Source organism: Macrotis lagotis, chromosome X (assembly GCF_037893015.1).
Source record: "Macrotis lagotis isolate mMagLag1 chromosome X, bilby.v1.9.chrom.fasta, whole genome shotgun sequence".
Taxonomy (NCBI): domain Eukaryota; kingdom Metazoa; phylum Chordata; class Mammalia; order Peramelemorphia; family Peramelidae; genus Macrotis; species Macrotis lagotis.
This window is the reverse complement of record NC_133666.1, coordinates 294830612-294850128: the sequence shown is the minus strand read 5'-3', so window position 1 is coordinate 294850128 and position 19517 is coordinate 294830612. Positions and strand designations below refer to the sequence as shown.

The 19517-nt window shown below is 36.8% G+C and overlaps 1 protein-coding gene across 5 annotated transcripts in view; it reads right to left on the bottom strand.

Annotated features, from left to right (window-relative positions):
* The window catches only part of ALPK2 (alpha kinase 2), a 215722-nt gene that overhangs the window by 120764 nt on the left and 75441 nt on the right, over positions 1-19517 (bottom strand). For all 5 annotated transcript variants that reach the window (XM_074205153.1, XM_074205154.1, XM_074205158.1 and 2 more), the window contains one exon: positions 3455-5171. In XM_074205153.1, the coding sequence (XP_074061254.1) occupies positions 3455-5171 (1717 nt within the window). The remainder of the gene's footprint in view (positions 1-3454; positions 5172-19517) is intronic.

Below are 19517 nucleotides of genomic sequence, written 5' to 3'. Positions count from 1 at the left end.
CCCCCCCCCCACCATGCGCTATCTAGAGTGAAGTTTCCCAACAGGATTCAGGACTCCTCATTTAAGAGGGAATCTTATATGACTCCAGTAAGGCACCAGAAGAAACTTTAGATGGGCAGTATGTCATTCCTGGCCTCAGAGTTAGAATAGCCCGTTGAAGTTTAAAGCAGAGTAAAAAGTTTTGTTGGTCAGACCTTTGGAGGAGGTTCAGATTGGCCTGAGGTGCCCCCTCTACTCTTGATGGCCAAATCTCTGACACTAACCTGGGGAGAGGGGATGAGCTTAGTGGAGGTACACTTGGATGAGTACTATTTCCAAAAAAAAGCAATAAAGCAGTAATTATTTTTTTACACTGTGAAACAGGAAAGCAAGTATAAAATCTGAAAATAGTTTAGAAAGGAGAGAAAGGAAATGGTCAGGGTTTGTGAACTTATTTGTCAAAAATTTTTAGAAATTGTAAAAAATTTTGATAAAAATATATCTTAATATAATTGGCATTTTTTTAAATCTTGTGTAGTTTATTTTGTACATTCAAAACCTTTCTGAGAAGGGGTCTATAGACTTCTGGTCTATAGTGTAAAAGAACTAAAATGGTGGACAGGTGTTTTTCCCCCCCAATGCTATATATAATGTTCTATTTCCTACTCTGTACCTTTGTATAGGCTGTGTCCCCTGCCTGAAATGCTCTTCTTCCTCTCTCTTCCATCACTTAGAATCCCCAGTTCCCTTCTAGGCTCAGTTCAGCTGCTGCCTCCTACTTAAGACCTTTGTCATTTTCCCATTTGTCAGTGCTTCTACCTCCCTACCCCAAAGACTAGTATACTCTGTATTTGTGTGCTTTCTATTTCCTTTAGTGTATATTTATACCTCCACTAAAATAGAGTTCCTTGGGAGAAAGACCAGAAAAAATGCTTAGGATGAGAATCAAGAAACTAGAACCAGGAGATAGTCTACAGACCACCAATTTTCCCAAAGGACATTGAGAAGGAAATGGGTCATAGCTTGTGCTCATCAACTAGTAGGGAGAGCTGAAGGAAGGAGGCACCTTTACTATAAGCAGCCTGAAACCCAAGATTTTCATCTTAATCTTAGGTTCACTTAGAGTTGATAGAAATTTTTGAAGCAAAAGTTACAAAATTTAAAAAAATTAACGCTTAAATTTCAAAGTCCAAGGATAAGGGCTTATGAAGCAAAACCTACTGATTTTCCCAATTCTGTTAACACATTTTTCACATGATTCTGAAAAGCCCTGTGATCCCTAGTGCCCACTCAAGTCTCAGGGTTAAGATGTGGTTTGTTATGAATGCTGACACAGTTTCCTATTAGGAACATAAATTTATCTGCAAAGAAAAAATCTGCCTTGTCAAATTTGTCCATCTGCTCTTCTCCCATTCCCCCAACAAACTTTCCTAACCAAAGGCTAGCAACATCTTAGGAATAAGGATCCTTCTTAGCATCTCATCCCAGATTGTGCAGAGCTGTTTTGAAGACACAGTTACTTTTGAAGACTCTGGGCATTCCCCCAGTGGGAGTCAACTCTGTTGATGATCTTAGCAAAGTGAGAACTGGCCCATCTGATTCCATGTAAATTGTTCCTTAGCTTCTTTTCTAAAGTAGGTTCTTGCCTAATTTATTTTGTTTATCTCAAAGCTCATGTTGCTTTTTTGATGAAGATGCCCTATGTGACTGTGTTGCTATAAATGTGAAAGTATAAGTGTATGACTATAGATCTTGGAATAGGCATGAGAGAGAGTTTGATCTCATGAATGAAAGAATTTGCATTTAGTTGACTCCCAATGAAACATATGAATGTAGTGACCAGTGGTCAGCTGAGTTTGAAGCCTGATGATGAAATTTTAAGGATCCCTTTCCTTTAGTTTCTCAATTTAGTGGATCTAGGACTGATAAATTGAGCCTTTGGTGATGGTGGGTGTGCCCTGCCACCTCCTTTATAAGGGAACCTTTTTTTAATTCCACTCTTTGCTCATATTCTATCAACTGAATAGATGTCATATTCCACTGAAGTTAAAGGGATATTCTGCCTAATTATATGCACAAGAAATGATCAGACACATGAAAATAATAATTAAGGTATTAGGAGCAACTTCATAGTTAAAAAAGGAAATATTGTATAAAGTTGCAGCAAAACTTCAACCCACAACCTATTTTGTACAACTAATTGAGCAATTCAGTAATATAAACTATGCCTACTAACAAATTTGCTTTAAATTTTTTATGTGTGAATGCGAAATGAATGCTCAATAGTGAGAGTACAGCTATATAGCAGACAGTGAAAGTGTTATGTGGTTAATTTGTCTGGTTAAGATAGCTAAATAGAATAATCCATTGTCCTGCCAAAATTAAGACTGTATGGTCAAGTCTGTAGGAATCAATATACTGCATTTTAAATGGCCTAATACTTAAAGTTTTCCTCAAGAGAGTTCAAAAATTCCTGAATACCTTTGAATTACACAGGGAGTTACAGTTGCATTTTCCTGGGAGCCCAGGCAGGTAAGTAGTAGCAAGTAAATTTTCTTTTTTTTTCCAAAAACAAACAAAATAACAATTCCTGCTATAAATCAACCTTGCCCCTCCCCAATTCATTAACTCATAATCTCTTAACAATTTTATGACAGCATATAAATCCTAAGACTCAAGGGCTATTTTCTAAGAGATTGCATTTTTACTTTCATGTAGTCTTAAAAGTCAATTTGAAGTCTATTGAAATTGAACAAAATTATTTGTCAATTATTTGTACTTGAGTTATTTTACTTTTAATTCTTTTTAAAATGCTTCCTCCAACTAAGCAATAGTGGAATCCATTGTAATTTGCTTTGTGATTTTTTTCCCTTTTACTTCTTCTCTGTTACTTTTTATTACAAGAGTATAGCACAACAGAATTTACAAAGTACTTTCATAGAGACATAGATAAAAGACACATGGTTAAAAGTAAAAGGCAGCAATAGAACCACATGATTTAACCAGGATCACAAAATGAATCACATAAATCAAAACACTTAGAAATCATCCATTCCTTCTGGGAATATGGACTAAAGTCAGGTCCCACTACTCTCATCAAACATGACTAAATGGAGAGAAATATTTTAAAGGCTCTACTCAAAACATTTGCTTGAGAAACTTTTTGAATAGAGACACTGCCTGCTAAAACACATGCAGTATATAAAAGATCAAGTTTCTCTATCCAGCTGTCCTGAATCCCATTAGTCCCTCTTACTACTGTCCGTCTTTTTCTATAATTAGGATGGCTTAAGGTTTATCTGGGCCTTTTTCAAAACCAGATTTCCTTCCTAGCAGCAGCAGCTGTCACTCACTCTTGCCTTAATGGTATTTGAGGGCTTACTTTTGATTTACATTATGGTGGAGCTCATGTGAATCTGAAGTGGGGATAAGGACATGGAAGGATGCAAGGGTATTTTCTGGAAAGGAGTCTTACCTGAGGATGGGCATATTGGTTCACCACCTGATCTGTCTCCAGTAGGCCTTCAGGATACTTCCTTTCCTTTTTCAACTCTGTCTCTCCTTCTGTGGGAAGTGACTCTGTTGGTGTTAGAAGGGTTTTGGTTTCTTGCTGTGCTTGGGTCGAAATGGCACATTCTTCTCCATGGAATTGGGAATTAAGATGAATAGCTTTTGACACTTCGTGAAAACTCACTCTTGTATCGCCTTGGCTATGTTCAAGACCCCTGACTTCTCCAGGACCTGGGAGGTTAAACGTGCCATCTGTTGCCTTTTCTTTCAGGTTGGTGTTCAGCTTCCTGGGTTTCCCTTTAGCCCCTGGTTTCTTCACCCTGACTAATTTCTGTGAGCCCTTCTTTCGCGGTAGGTCTCCCGCCACACTTTTCTCTGCTGGGTTCTCCGCAGGCTGGTTTGCCACTAGCTTTTCTAACTCATGAGTCTGAGGCATCATCTCTCCAGGTGTCTTATCCATGCTCATCAGACTGTCAATGGCAAGAGACTCTCCTGTCTGGTGGCTATCTGCATTTTCGCCTTTCATTCCTGGTTGATCACTGTCATTGGTTGTAGTAGTATCAGGGAGCTTATATCGCTCTTGGTCTTTCACTGGGGATGTTTCATCTTGAGGGTGTCCCAAAATAAGAGTCATTCCTGGTTGCAAGGTAGACTGGGGTAGATTGCTCCTTCCTGCTACTTCTTGGAGTTTTGAGTGATGACCACAGAAGTCAGTGGTGGAATCCATAGGCACAATGTTATCTGACACCTGACACTGATAAGCCATTTCACTGAGGAAATGCTCACACCCACCCAGACTATCCTTTCTGAATTTTGTCTCTTCGTCATCTCTTTCTAATAAAAAGACAGGGTCATTCCCTCTGAGGTCCTCTTGCCAGATCGCATTAGAGTAATCTGTCATAACATCGGAACATTCCAAATACTCAAGGTCATCATCTGAAAACTCCTCAGTGCAGGTTAGGTTTATCTCTGGGCAGAGTTCAAATTCCGTGTCAGAGTCTTCACTGGAAAACTCTGGAGAGACATTCTGCTTAGTTGTGGAGCTGTTCACTGGGTAAATGGATGTGGTTTCTTCAGGCAATGCCATGCTAAAGCTAATATATTTCTGTATTTTAGGGTCTCGATGACTAGATGGTAAGACTTCATCACTATGATCATAACTGATCATACAGTCATTGATTAATCTTGATGGTTTGGAATGTACCACCTCACTGCAACATTTTTCCAATCTGTCTGCCTCATCTCTGCCTTTAGGGAAAAACAAATTGAATGTATTTTCCTCTGTGTAATTTTGATTAGAGCAATTCTCTTGAGTTTGAAAAGTGCTTTGGACACCTGTGGCTTTTTCAGGACTCTGTGACTCATTGCCATTGTTGGACTCTGACTGTGATAAATAGGAACCTCTGAATTTGGGGAAAGAAGATACAGGCAGGGTAAAAGTGTCCTCAGTGTTATTTCCTTCCTCCTGGAAAAGTTGTTCTTTCTCAACAGTTTGATGTGAGTTGCCCTTCTTGTACATCTCAATCTTATTCTTCCATCCCCTAGCAGCATCTTCTCTCAGGTTAGGGCTGAGTTGTGGATTCTCTGAAAAACACTCAACTTCAATAAAAGCTGAACAGCAAATCATTCCAAAACAGTTTTGAGCAGAGATCTGATAAACCGCAGCATCATTCTTGGTGCAGCTGAGATGAAAGAGGGAAGGAAAAAAACAACAACATCATCATTTACCACAAGATGGATAGATTATCAAAAAAGTCTCAAAAAACTTTCCACAACATTACCCCAAATGGAGAAAATGAAAAAAGTGACTCATTCTCCCCAATTTCCCTCCTACCTGGGAGAAATACTATGACATTTATGGAGTACTGGGAATTTGAGAAAGTGCCATTCTGGCATTTGTTTCTGAGCAAGAAATTGCAACTTATACTCAAATAACTACCATATCCTGCCTCATATGACTGAAACCACCTGAATAATAACTGTGAACTATATAAAAACTGTGGCTCTTGCCAATAGGTTGTTCTCTCTCTCTCTCTCTGATTATAATGCCCCTAATTTTGGAAATGAGTTTTGCTAGGCAAAGTGTTCTTAACCAGTAGACTAACCAGTGCTGTCACCCATGATCCTTGAGTGATTCTGGCTGAGAATGTCATCCTCTCTAATAGAATATTAAGCTTTATTAAGTCTAGAGGGCAAAAAATTATTTTGGTGCTGTATTCAATTGTTCAGTTATGAGCAAACATCATTAGGAATATCTTAGTTTCTTCCTCTTGATCCAATATAATTGTCATTAGAAGGGAGAGGGGAATAGAGTATAAATCACCAAAGACTAAAGTAAAGAGAACTGGGTTTGAGTCCCAGTTTCAACACTTCCTAGCTGTGTAACCTGAGGCAAATCATTTAACTTCTTTGAACTTAATGTTGATTATCTGTAATATAATAATATTTCCATGACCTCTCTCTTAAGACTACTCTGAGTTTCAAACAGGATGTGCATGTAAGGGGTTTTGTTTGCTGATAGACTTTGTCTCTGCATACCAGATTCTGGCATAGTATTTGGCACATGGAACATAAATATATAGCTGAACTTTTGAGACCCTTGGCTCTTCCCCCTTCATTTTACAGATGAGGAAGAGAAGTTAAATCATAGGAAAATAGAGAGTATGTAAGAATTTGAACTCTAGTCTAGAGTCAGGAAGATCTGAGTTCAAATCCAGAGTCAAATACTTAATAGTTGTGTGACCTTAGACCAGTCACTTAACTTCTTTTGGCCTCAGTTTCCTCCTCTGTAAAATAGAGATAATAATAATAGCTTCTCCTTCCCAGGGTTGCAATGAGGATCAAGTGAGATCATGTTTGTAAAGCACTTTGACAAACTTCATCATCATCATTAATGTTTCTAATTCTTGACTCCAGGTTCAGTGTCCTTCCCAACAAATACATTTAAATATTTGTTGATTGACCAATATAGCATTGTTGTTATTGACTGTGGATCTATGTTATGATCTCCTAATTTCTTTTTCTATATGACTCTGTTCTGTAGTTTTGGAGAACTTAGGTCATATTATTATGACAATTTAGGGAGACTAGGATGATCTATTCATAATCACACTATTCTAGGAAGACTTTGAATTTATGTAGGACTTGACACCTTTCACCTACCTATCATTTGATTTCACAATATTACCAACCCCTGTTTGACACAGTTCAGGAATCCACTGCCTTTCAGAAGTGGAATACCAAATGCCTGGGCCCAGTTTGTCAGAGGAAGAGAAGTACATAAGAGGCAAAAACCATCAGTAAGACTGATTTCCTCCTAAAGATCTCCAACACATTCAGTATTCCATCAATTAAAAAGGAATTTAGGTTAACAGACACACCTAAGGGAGGAGCAATCCTTCCTTATTGTAAAGCATTCAAACAACAGGCTCTTGGCTTATCCACTCCAACTATTTTTTTTAATTTTTAATTTATGAACTAAAGTAAGCAACTTCCTCATTTTAAAAGAGAAACTAGGGCATAAAAACACATGACTAATCCAAGATCATGCAAAACAAGTCAGACCTAGAACCTAGATGGCTTGACTCCAAAAATTAAGCTCCTTCTATGCAAAACTGTCTTCTAATCCCTAGCTGATTACCTGTCTAGGAGAATATAATAATTGAAATAGGAATTTTAATATGGGAAGAGGGGAAGATTCTGGTACATAGTGATTCTTTATGTACATGGGGTGCCCAAGGGGAAAGGAAAGTACTAAGAAATTAGGAGAAAGCTACCCTCCCAAAATGAGAAAGAAACCACTACTCTCCTTGAAGTTTTCCTGAAGCTTCTATTATTGGTGAAAATAATGATAATATTGGATCATATATTTAGTACTTGAAGATTTGTAAAGCACTTTAAAAATATTGTCTGATTTTTTTCTCACTTTGGGGGGTAGATATATTTATTATTCCTATTTCAGAGAGAAAGAAACTGGGATAGATAGGTTTAGTGACTTGTCTCAAATCTCACAGTTGAGTAAAGCTGAATTTGAAATCAGATCTTTCCTAATTTCAAGTCAAGCACACTAACCATACTGTATCACTAATTGCCTCTAAAAAGCATTTCTAGTGCCGATTACCAAAGTCTTTACTCATACATGATCATTTGTATAAGGTTTTTGTGGGAACTATTTGTTCATCAGAAAATGTAATTAGAACAGCTGACTCTTTGACCATGATGGTGACCAAGGACATTATCTAAGATATGTGTGTTTTGTATCCTTATTTTTATTCCCAGCACATCATAGGCATTTAATAAGTGTTTATTGATTGAGATATAAAAACACTGCAAAAAAACTCCATAAAGTTACCTGTAGACTTAATTTATTTTTATAAATGATATTAATATTAATAATATTAGTAATAATCCTATGGAAATCATTTAATCTCTTAGGACCCCTGGCAACTTTTAAGATGGTAAGTTGCATACCAGGTACCAATGTGTTGGCATAGATAGAGGAAGTTTCCTCACTAGTATTTGGCTACACCAATAAAAATCATGAGCCTGGTCCAAAAAAAAAATAATAATCATGTTTATGACTTTTGTGATCTCTCTCTCCATATACATACATATATATATATATACATATATATATATATATATATGTAATAGCTATCTAGTAAGGTATTGCATTCTCAATAAATTCTTGCTAATCATTGATCTACATCATAGAGTATATATGCAAAATGTATAGCTAAACTCTCCAGAAGAGGTCAGTGTTAAACCCACATGTATGAATGAATACAAAACTTTTTATCTCCATGTCCCTTTTTTCCTGGGATACTCATTTCTCTAGGGCAGGGATGCGGCACAGTGGTTGGAGTGATGCATCCCAAATAAGGAATACATGAGTCTAAAATCTGACCTCAGACACTTACTGGATGGGTGACCTAAGACTATCTGCTCAATATCCTTGTCTGTGAAATGGAAGTTATGATAGGTTTTGAGTGTAAACTGATATATTTATAAAGCACTTGGCAAACCTTAAAGTATTATATAAATTCTAATTAATAAATTTCCTGGATCATTCTGATTCCTAGATGCTCTCTGAAGCACACCCTTACTCATTCACTTATACAAATCCTTTGGCTTTCACATACATAATATATATAAGATACATATATGTATACATGTCTATGCATGTAGGTGGTGGTCTAAGGATGATTGCATTTCCTTAATATATTTCCTCCTTCAGGAACCTTAAATACTCACTGGTGATGTGCTGGGATGATTAGCCCTGGAAGGGGATGGAATCACCAACAAGGTCAGTATAAATACATTTCACCATGACCTGTATTTACTTGGAAAGAAATGAGAATTATCTGTTCAGTTCCCCATGGTTTGGAATGGGTGGGTATGTAGAGAGAGTTCAGTTTGTTCTTTTTCCTGGTTTTTTTTTTTTGACATCCTCATAATTTTCAAATATGTTGAAATAGTTGAGAGGGTTTAGAGAGGAGGATGGGCTAACTCTTGTCTTGGCTAAATGAGGATTGTTCATTGAGATATCAATATCATCTCAAAGTTATCATTTCCTGGTTAGGTTTCCTTTGTTAGCATGACCTTTCTCTGGTTTTACTGCACATGTTTGGAACTAATCTGGACTTACGGACCGAGGGAACATTAGTGGGACAAAGGAGCTCTTATATTGGGGTCTAGCTGGTTTCATCTAATTTAGTACATAATCTTAGGATGTGGTCTCAATGAATGTAGGAAGCAGTTTTTCCCAATAGCTTCTATGTTGCCCTTTACACTCTTAATTCTTCTTTATTGTTACCTTACATTGACTATATGCAAACTTATTATATCACTTGGGGTTTGGGGTTTGTGGGGGGGAACCATAACAAGATAAATTTTCAGCATGGGACTGTGTAAATAAGATCTAGAAAGGATAAATTGAAAGTAATCTCAGAGAGGAAAGCATAGGATTAAGAAGGACAGAGAAAGGTTTCTTGAAGAAGATGGTAATTACACTGAGACTTGGAAAGAATTAAAATAGAGGTTACTTTCTATTTATTGAACTTTGAAAACAAAAATTATTCCATTAATCATTTCTTTCCTCTCTTGGTCCCATAGTGTAAAAGATCAGTTTCTTTGTGGAGTTGAAATTTTTTTTATTTTTTTATTTTTTAGGTTTTTGCAAGGCAATGGGGTTAAGTGGCTTGCCCAAGGCCACATAGCTAGGTAATTATTAAGTGTCTGAGGCTGGATTTGAACTCAAGTACTCCTGACTCCAGGGCTGGTGCTCTATCCACTGTACCACCTAGCCATCCCTAGAGATGAAATTTTTATTAATTTGAAGAGATTAATGAGAATGCCAAGGGAACTCATCAATCAACTTATATTTTTTTAAAATATATTTTATAAAAGATGGAAGCAATGGCAAGAACTGAGGGTGAATATAAGAGCATGACATGGTCCTATAAAAATAGTGTCAAGAGAAGGCTATAAATGAACAGGGTCTCTAAAGGAAGATTAAAGACAAGAAAGGTAGCAAAGAAGAGATAGTACTTGAGTTGGACAAAACAAAGATATATAGCACCAAAAAGAAGGCAGAGCATTTTATATCTGAATTTGCTTCTATTTTGTTCTTGCTGTTGGTTGGTTGGTTGGTTGGTTGTTTTTTGCCAAGTACAAGGACCTTTGCACCAGAAATGAGAAAACAAAAATGACTGATAGGGACTTTGTACCCAAGATAAATAAACAATAAGAGAGTACCTACTTGTCCTGCATGAATTTAAATTTCCTGACCCAGATGAACTTTATCTTTAGAAACCTAAAGAACTGGCAAGTGTGATCACTGAGTCATTATAAATAGTATTTAAAAGATCATGGAAAAAAGGAAAAAGACAAATTCCGACCCATTTGGTAGAGAGCAGTCTCCAAATGAGATGAACTTAATTTCTGGGGAAGTTCTTAAATGAATCACTGAAGAAAAAGTGATTTCTTAGAAAAGGAAGTGATTATAAAGAACTGGCATGGTTTCCTTAAGATCCAGGAATGCTTTACTTTCCTTTTTTATTGGTTTACTCAAGGAAATGAGTTAGATATAATTTATTTAGATTTTAGCAAACCATTTGACAAAGCATCCAGTACTAATTTTGCAGAAAAGATGGAGAAATATGGAACAAATGGATGAATGAAAAAGAATTTATTAAGCACTTAGTATGTGCAAAGCACTCTGCTAAGCAGAAAAAACAAAACATTCCTTGCTCTCAAAGGAACTCACATTCTAGTGTGAGAGACAACATATTTAGAAGGTTTTAACTTTAAGTCAGGAGGAAAGATACCATAGTCCTTAGGATGCAATAGCAGAGTGAATGATAATGCATCTTCTTTAATATCATTTCCAGTGATAAATCACATTTTTCTGATTCTGATCCATCTGATGGTGCCAGGGACTTTTGTTGATATGTAGAATAGGCAATAATGAAATTATATGGATAAAACTCGTTGAATTGATGGATTCAAAAAGAAGTAGTTTATGTCAACTTGGTATATCTCCAGTGAAGTGTCCCAGTTATCTATGTTTGATACTGTTCTGTTTAACATACTTATCAATGTTTGGGATGAAGATATATAAATTTGAAAATAGCACAAAGTGGAAGAAATAAGTAAATCACTGAATAAAAGGGTAAGGATTCAAAAAGTTCCAAACATGCTAGAACACTAGGTTAATTCTAACAATATAAAATTCAATAGAAATGGATAAATGCAAAGTTAACTTCAGAAAGTCAACTGTACAAATTCAGAGTTGAATTGCCAAATTACATAGCAGTCTGTCTGAAAAAGATCTGGGGGTTTTAGTGAACTGCAAGCTCAGTATGAATCAGATAACTAAAAAGCAGATCTTGCAAAAAATTTCTCTTTGAACAGCATCTTCAGTAAAGAATTAGGAGATGACAGTTTCTCTCTGTATTTTTTCTTGGTCAAACCACATCTGCAGTATCATGTTCAGCTTTAGGTGCTACAATTGTAAGATGACATTGATAAACTAGATTCCAGAGGAAAGTAGCCAGGATAGTGAATAGTCTCAAGATAATGGTATCTGAGGATCGACTGAAAGAATTGGGGATGTTCAGCCAGAAGAAGAAAAGATGGAGGGGGAACATGATAGCTATATTCAAGTATTTGAAGATGTTATCATGTAAGTGAGGAATTAGTCTTCTTGTGTTTGTCCCAAGAGGTGAGATCTAGGAGCAACATGTGAAGGTTGAAAAAAAGTAAAAATTTAGTCTTGCTGTCTGGAAAAAAAAACCAATTTGCTGATAAAACACTCCAAAAGTAGAATGGGTTGCCTTGGAAGAAAGAGGCTTCACCTTCATCACAAGTTTTTAAGTAAAGAGGCTGAATGACTATTTGCCCAGAATTTTATAATAGGGAATTCTTTCAGGTATGCATTGAATTAGATAGATTTGGGAATTTCTTCCCATTGTAAAATCCTCCTGTGAGAGAATCTATTTTAAAGAAAAAAATTAATCTACTATGGACTAAAACCAGGATTCATTTAATTTTAAATCTAGAATTCCTTAGTCCCCTTAGAGTAAACAAAATTCTCTAGGATATCCTAGAGCAGAAATTCTTAACCTTTGAATACATGGACGTGATTTTTTAAAAAATATATTAACTGTATTTCAATATAATTAGTTTTCTTTGTAAGCCTGTGAAAGGATGTCAAATTATGTAAAAAGGGTTTGTAGGTTTTTAATCAGACTACCAAGCAGGTCCATGATATAAAAAAAGGTTAAAAACTCCTGTTCTGTAAGCATTCAAAAGATAAAGAATATACACCCAAAACACCCTTCCCGGAGTGCCAACCTGTCTCCTCAAACAGTTTCAGGAGCAGGTACCATGTTGAGTTCATGGAAGGGATCAAATGATAACTTCCCTTTCCCATAACATCTTTAGACATGGATGAAGAAGCTGTTGCCTGTCTCCTGATAAATGCAACCAGCATATTACCAGGTTATGGGCTCTGTCTTTTTTAAAAATTATATAAATATTGTATTTGTTTTCCAATATATACACTAGTGGTTTCTACAAATCATTTTTTGCAAGGTTTTGAATTTTACAATTTTTTTCCCCCTCTCTCCCTTGCCGCCCCTCCTCCCCCCAACACAGGGCACTTTGATATAGTCTTTACATTTGTTTCCATGATATGCATAGTATGTAATTGAATGTGTTGAGAGAAAAAACATATCCATAAGGAAGAAAGAAAATATTAGAGATAGCAAAATTATATAATACATAAAACAACTTTTTAAAAATTGAAGTTAATCTTTGTTCTTCATTTAACCTCCATAGTGCCTTCTCTGGATACAAATGGTATTCTCTATCACAGATGCCCCTAAAATTGTCCCTGATAATTGCACTGATGGAAAGAACAAGTCCATCAAGGTTGATCATCACCTAATGTTGTTGTAAGGTGTACAGTGTTCTTCTGGTTCTGCTCATCATGCTCAGCATCAATTCATGCAAGTCTTTCCAGGCTTCTCTGAAATCCCATCCCTCTTAGTTTCTAAAAGAATAACTGTTCCATCACATTCATATACCTGTTTGTTCAGCCATTTCCCAATTGATGGACATTCCTTCAATTTCCAATTCTTTGCCCCTACAAACAGAGCTACTATGAATATTTTTTTTACAGGTAGGGTTTTCACCCTTTTTCAGGGTACAGACCCAGTAGTGGTATTGCTGGAACAAAGGCTATGCACAGCTTTATTACCCTTTGGGCATAATTCTAAACTGTTCTCCAGAAAGGTTGGATCAGTTCACAGCCCCAGCAACAATACATTAATGTCCCAGATTTCCCACATCCCCTCTAACATTGATCATTATCCTTTCTGGTCATATTAGTAAATCTGAGAGGTGTGAGGTGTTTCCTCAGAGATGCTTTAATTTGCATTTCTCTAATCAGTAATGATTTAGAGCAATTTTTCATATATGGGCTTCTATCTTAAGTAAACTTGGCCTTTAGGGATCATTCTCAAGAAGAATAATCCCAGATGGCCTTAGTCCTCTAGTAATTACTCAAGATAGGAGGTATGAGGGTTTTATGAGGTGGGGAGTCTATAAATCTATAGGTACTTCCAGTTTCATCATTTCAATTTTTACTTATTTCCAATAAAATATAAGTGCTTTATAAATATCTACTTACTATAACTCTAATTCAGACCTATGAGCTACTCACAAGGAGGAAGCCAGAACCAGGATGAGGAAGTGAGGAATATTTATGGGTAATAGGCATGATCAGAACTGAAGCTGGAAGTAGGAACAGTAAGTAGCTACCAAAAGTAAAAGAGGAAAGAACATTCTAGAAAACTCTAATTTCCAAGGCATGTATATACACATAGACACCCTAGAAGTCATTCTAGTACCCAAGATGTAGATCTGGATAGGACCTTAGAAGCCACTTCATCTAACCAATTCTTATTATAGATGGGGAAAACCAAGGCCCAAGAATACTAGGTGATTTTCTTAAGGCTCCACAGGCAAAAAAGCATCTGAGGAAAGTCTCCAGTGTTTTGGGTAGACCCTCTATAAGGGTTTGGGGAAAACAGACAAAATTCCCACTGAATAAGAAGTCATGGAGAAGTTATGATCTGCTGGAAAGAAAGGAGCAACCACATGGATGAATGGATGAAAGGTATTTTTCCAACCCAATCAACATCTATTAAGCACCTATATATGTCAACCAGGCACTGTGCTAAGCATTGGAGATATAATCGATAAAAAGAATGACAGACCTTGTCCTCAAGAAGCTTGGGATCTAGTGGGGGGGGGGACAACACCAAAAAAGGAGGCAAGAAAGCAGGAAAGGTGAAAAGATAGGGCATCAGGGGCAGTTGGCATGAGGACATCTTATTTTATGGAGTTGAAACCAGGCAGGGAGGCAGTTGCAAAGTGAAGTGTCCTCTATAAAAGAAGCTATTAGGGAAGAGTTTAGTACTTCACCTTCCAATCCTCCAATTAGAGAATAGAGGAGGTTAAGGGAGGTGCTGTTAATCAAGGTTTGACTCAGAAATGTAGTGGCCAGTTTAGAAGTGATAAGCTTATCTTGAGAGGGGCATCTTGTTCCTTAAAACTGAAACTAGGGCCTGTGGTGATGAGATTAGAGGTGGTGAGAACAGGTGTCACAGTAAAGTCTCAACATCTTTTAAACTTTGCTTGTGTACAAAAGTGATTTTTCCCACCAGGTCTTAACCTAGTCTCCTAACTGATGCAGTTTCATCTTCACATGTATGTCCTATGATCTCTGCAATAAGAGGATTGGATTAGAGGAAATTTGCTTCTCTACTGAGTCTCTCCCTTCCTTATCCCTAGTCATATCTTCTTGTCTACCAAGGAACCACAGAATCATTAAATGGGAGTAGGGAAGGGCCTGAATCCAGATAATTCCTGCCCCTACTTCTAAGTCTTAGGATTCAGCCTCTACTATACATGGGGAAGTAAGGCACCTTTCCTATCACTATATTCAGACATAGAAGATAGAGGCTAGTAGGGCTACTATAAGACATTTGGTATCACCCTTCAAAGTGCCAAGGATTTCTGTGATCATGTTCCTCATGAGAACAATAATGAACAATTATAGTTCAGCCTAAATTTCACATATAGCCTGAAGAACTCATGTTTCCAAGTAATTTCTCCAAGTAATTTTGACCATGCCTATAAAGAGTAGTTGAGGTATTCAGGGAAAGATCAAGTGTATGTTTCAGCATGATTTTATATGTATAATGAGTATTCTGGTGAGGTATATGAGTAACAGAAGAACCATAATATGCAGTAATAACTGAGGTAAAAACAAGAGGCACAAGTAAAACTTATGTAATATTAAAGGAGAGGTTGGACTGGAATGACTTCTAAGATCCTCTTAGCTCTCAAATCTATGATTTTAACACTGTTCTTCTACATGACATTCATTCCAGTCTTTGTCTCTTTATAATATTGGTAGACATCTATAAATTGTTTTAACAGTTGTAAAGTACTTTATATACATGGTCTCACAATAACCATGTAATTGAGGTAATATTAGACATTTGCAAATGGGAAAATTAGCATTCAGAGAGTATACATAATTAGATCATGGTCAAATAGCTTCTAAGTAGCAGGGGTAGTATTTAAACTTGGGTCTTTCCCATCTAGAGCTCTTTCCATTCCATTTGGTTATACCTCCAGGTATTTCTTCTTATAGCGTCTTCTTCTTCCTTCCTGCCTATCCAAATTATACACAGCCTTTAAGCCTCAACTCATATTCCACCTTGTCTGGGAATTTTTTTCAGACTTCCCTCCCCAGGTTTTCTTTCCCCATGCCAATGAAACTGCTTCATCCTGGAAGATCACCTCAGCATTGGAATGGACACCTCATACAACCCCTCATTCTAATTTGAAGACTCCTCCCAGAACTTCTATTTAAGGAAACCATCCAGGTCATCCACCTCTTCACAACTCACCAGTCTGCATTCAGTATTTCTCCATCATACTCTCAAACTAAGTCTTCCCCTCCTCCCTCTTTTGAGGTTCTTTCATGTGTTGTAAGCTATTTGGTGTCAGGGGATAGTCTTTCTTTTTGCTTGTATTTGCATCTTGACACAGCAACTGGTCCTTAATAAATGTTTGTTGACTGACTGACTTGTCCAACCCTCATTGGATATATCTTATTCAGTCTGTAGCTTATTATTGTCATTCAGTTGTGTCCCACTCTTTGTGACCCTATTTAGGGTTTTTTTGGGCAAAGATCCTGGAGTGATTTGTCATTTCCTTCTCTAGTTCATTTTTATAGATAAGGAACCTGAGGTAAACAGAGTTAAGTGGCTTGCCCAAGGTCACACAGTTAATAAATGAGACTAGATTTGAACTCAGGAAGATGAGTCTTGTTGACTGTATCCACTGTGCCACCTACTTGCCCCATATTATAATACTAATTATCTAAACCATGCAATATAGATTTCTGGTCAAGCCTTCAGAGTTCTTTCCTCTCTCTCAAGAAAAAAATTTAACTTCTCTTGTATCCTCACAGACCCCTACAATTCTGGGTCCATAAAGGACCAACTGGCAATGCTCTGACATTGCAGTGTGAAAAAGAAAAGTCTGGTTCGAAGATGTGGCGAGTGCTTTGCTTCCTTATTTAACAGCTGGGCCAAAAGTGTACTTCCTCTATACAATCACACAAAAAATTGTTATAAGAGAATAAATAGTACAGCCTGAAAATACATTTGTTTACTGTTTCTAGGTAAAGCTTCTATAAAATTCACAGAACTAAGACTAGCTTTAGAGGGAGATATAAATAAATAAATATATAGATATGTATAGATATGTATAGATATAAATAGATGGATCTACATATACATAAATACAAATATAAATATATGTTTCATGTTCACATATATAAAACTTCATATATACATATATTTCATATAACTTCATGTTGCTTTCAGAGGTTGAGTCCATCTCTCTAGAATACTGTTTCACTCACATTTCAGTAACAAGCATGAAATGGAAAAAAAAAGGAAGGAAGGAAAGAAGGAAGGAATAGAACCAGTGATGAGTAGTGAACCAGAGAGAAAGGTCGATGTAACCATGGTAACCTGAATAATATTGACCCAGAGGACACTGACCCATGACACTTTGCACTCTCTCTCTTTCTCTCTCACCACCTAATGCTACAATCAATAATCAGGACAAGGGATTCCTGAGGAAACTCAATTGAAGCAGAGCTTTATTTAATTCAGTATGGCTGCTGAGCAGAACTGGGCAGTGGAAAGGCTCCTCTACTGGAGATCTGGGCAAACAATCTATCCCCTCTACAAACAAAACTGCTTTGGTGCTTCCTACAGTTCTGTACCTAATATAGGTGTGTAATAAACACTGTCACATGCACAGCTGAAAAAATCATAAAAGAAAACAGAGGGCTGAATACTTAGAAAGAGCTAATATACAGTCTTTCCTCATGGTGGTACAGCAATTAATTCCTAAAAAAAAAACCCAAAACCCAAAACCTCTCCTAGGGCAAATCTTCTCAAGTCAAAAACATAATTGCCATTAATTTCAATGGGAAAAAAGTATGCATTCCTTAGCCCTTCAATTAATGCTCATTTGTGATAAAAGAACATAATCATTCCAATAGTAATAAAAAGGTCTCCCAACTGTGACCTATGTACTCACTACAGAAATCAAGCTCATAACATCCTTGCTTTTGCCCAGAATGAGTTGGTTTCTGGCTCCGTTCATCCATGTCTTCATTTTTCCTTTCTCTGGATGTTTTTGGGAAGTACTTCCCTCACCCACTGGCAGCTGAGGCCTCATAGCAGACCAGAAAAAATCATGAACCCCTAAATCATTTCCAGTAACAGACCAGGAGGCAAGTCCAGATATACCACTTCATTAAAAGGAGAGATGGAAGAAGATGATGTTCTGTCATCAGAGTTACCCCCAAAATAAAACTTCTGATTCCCACAGCCTAAACTCATGCAGACATTCTCCCTGATCCATCTTTATCTCATGAAGTCCCAACCACTCCATGTGATGCCACCCCTGTTGTGCTTGACTATAGAGATAGGTTGACCTGGGGGATGATGAATAATCAGCACAGTGGGAAGGTTCATTGATCACTCAGTGATGGAGTCTTTACTCTTGTGAGAAGGAAACTAAGAGGCATTTGGCCCACTATATAACTGTAAAAAAGATAGTATAGTGGTTGTCATCTGGCTTCCAGCTCCCAGAAAGGACTTGAAATCCAAATAGGTTCTCATAAATGAAATTTTTAAAAGTCTCTTAAGCCACAGTTGGGAAGTTTAAAGTTGTGTCTTAGGGTATAGGTTGCCAAAACAAGGCAATAGCAAATATTTTGGTTCTTTGAATCTTCTGTTGTGGTTTTCTATCTGTTGATCCTGGGACACCCTTGACTTAAAACATGCCTTCTCCAGAAAGTCCTTCCATTAATACCCCCTTAGGTTGATCATTAGCTTGATGGGCAAACTTTAAGTGGCTAGTTGATATTATATTAAGTTGTACATTTAGGTCACAGGAATATAGAGATAGAGCAGGAAGGTAGCATTGGAGTACAGAGAGGTTATTAATATAAAATGTTTTATGGAAATTTAAGTGACTTATGAAAGGTTATAAAGCCAGTAAAGAGTCTGAGGGTAAAATTTAAACCTAGAACCTCCTGACTGAATATAATATTGTATCCACATAACCTTCTCAATTGTTCCATTGTTCAATTTTTTAATACTAATTCTCTCTATTTTACCCAGGTTGGAAGAACAATCACTCATGAGACTAATCACAATACTGGCATGGAAGCTTTAACCTGCTTCATTTTTTTGACCTAGGTCAGTTTTTCCTTGCTTAGATAGACTGGTGGCCCTCTGCTTCCAGAAGTTCACTATATTAGTGAAGAAATTAGTGAAGACACCCAGTCAGCTTTAGATTTACTGCAGTTCAGAATCCTTGAACTCAAGTGATTCATCAAACTCATCCTCTCTAGCGACAGAGACTATTGTCATGTGCCATCATGCATTACTTCTCTATCAATTTTAAATTTATGAATTGTCTCCATAAAAAACATTTCTTTATTCTCATTGATTCTGTATCCATGCTCTCAATGATGTGAGTATTCAAACCATCATTGCAGTTGAAAATCTAACTCACTTTTTCCTCCTGTATAATTCCTGTTCCTGTTCTCCCATAGATCTTCCATAGAGCATCTACCTGGTATTGTAGAAGCCTTCCTATAAGGATTTTTATATTCCATAGATAAACTAAAGTGACTTAGGTCAATCATGTATTATTACTCATTTCTACTTCATGGATGGCCTGCCTCCTTTTCTGATCATGGTTTTCCTTGGAAAAATATGGTTTTCTTATAGTCACTATGCATCCCTTCAGCATCCATTGAGTAACTTGCAGCTTTGATTCTTTTGAGACTATGGGGTCTCAAGAAAAGCATCATTATGAAGTCATTGGTGTTTAAAAGATGAGGTTTTTAATAT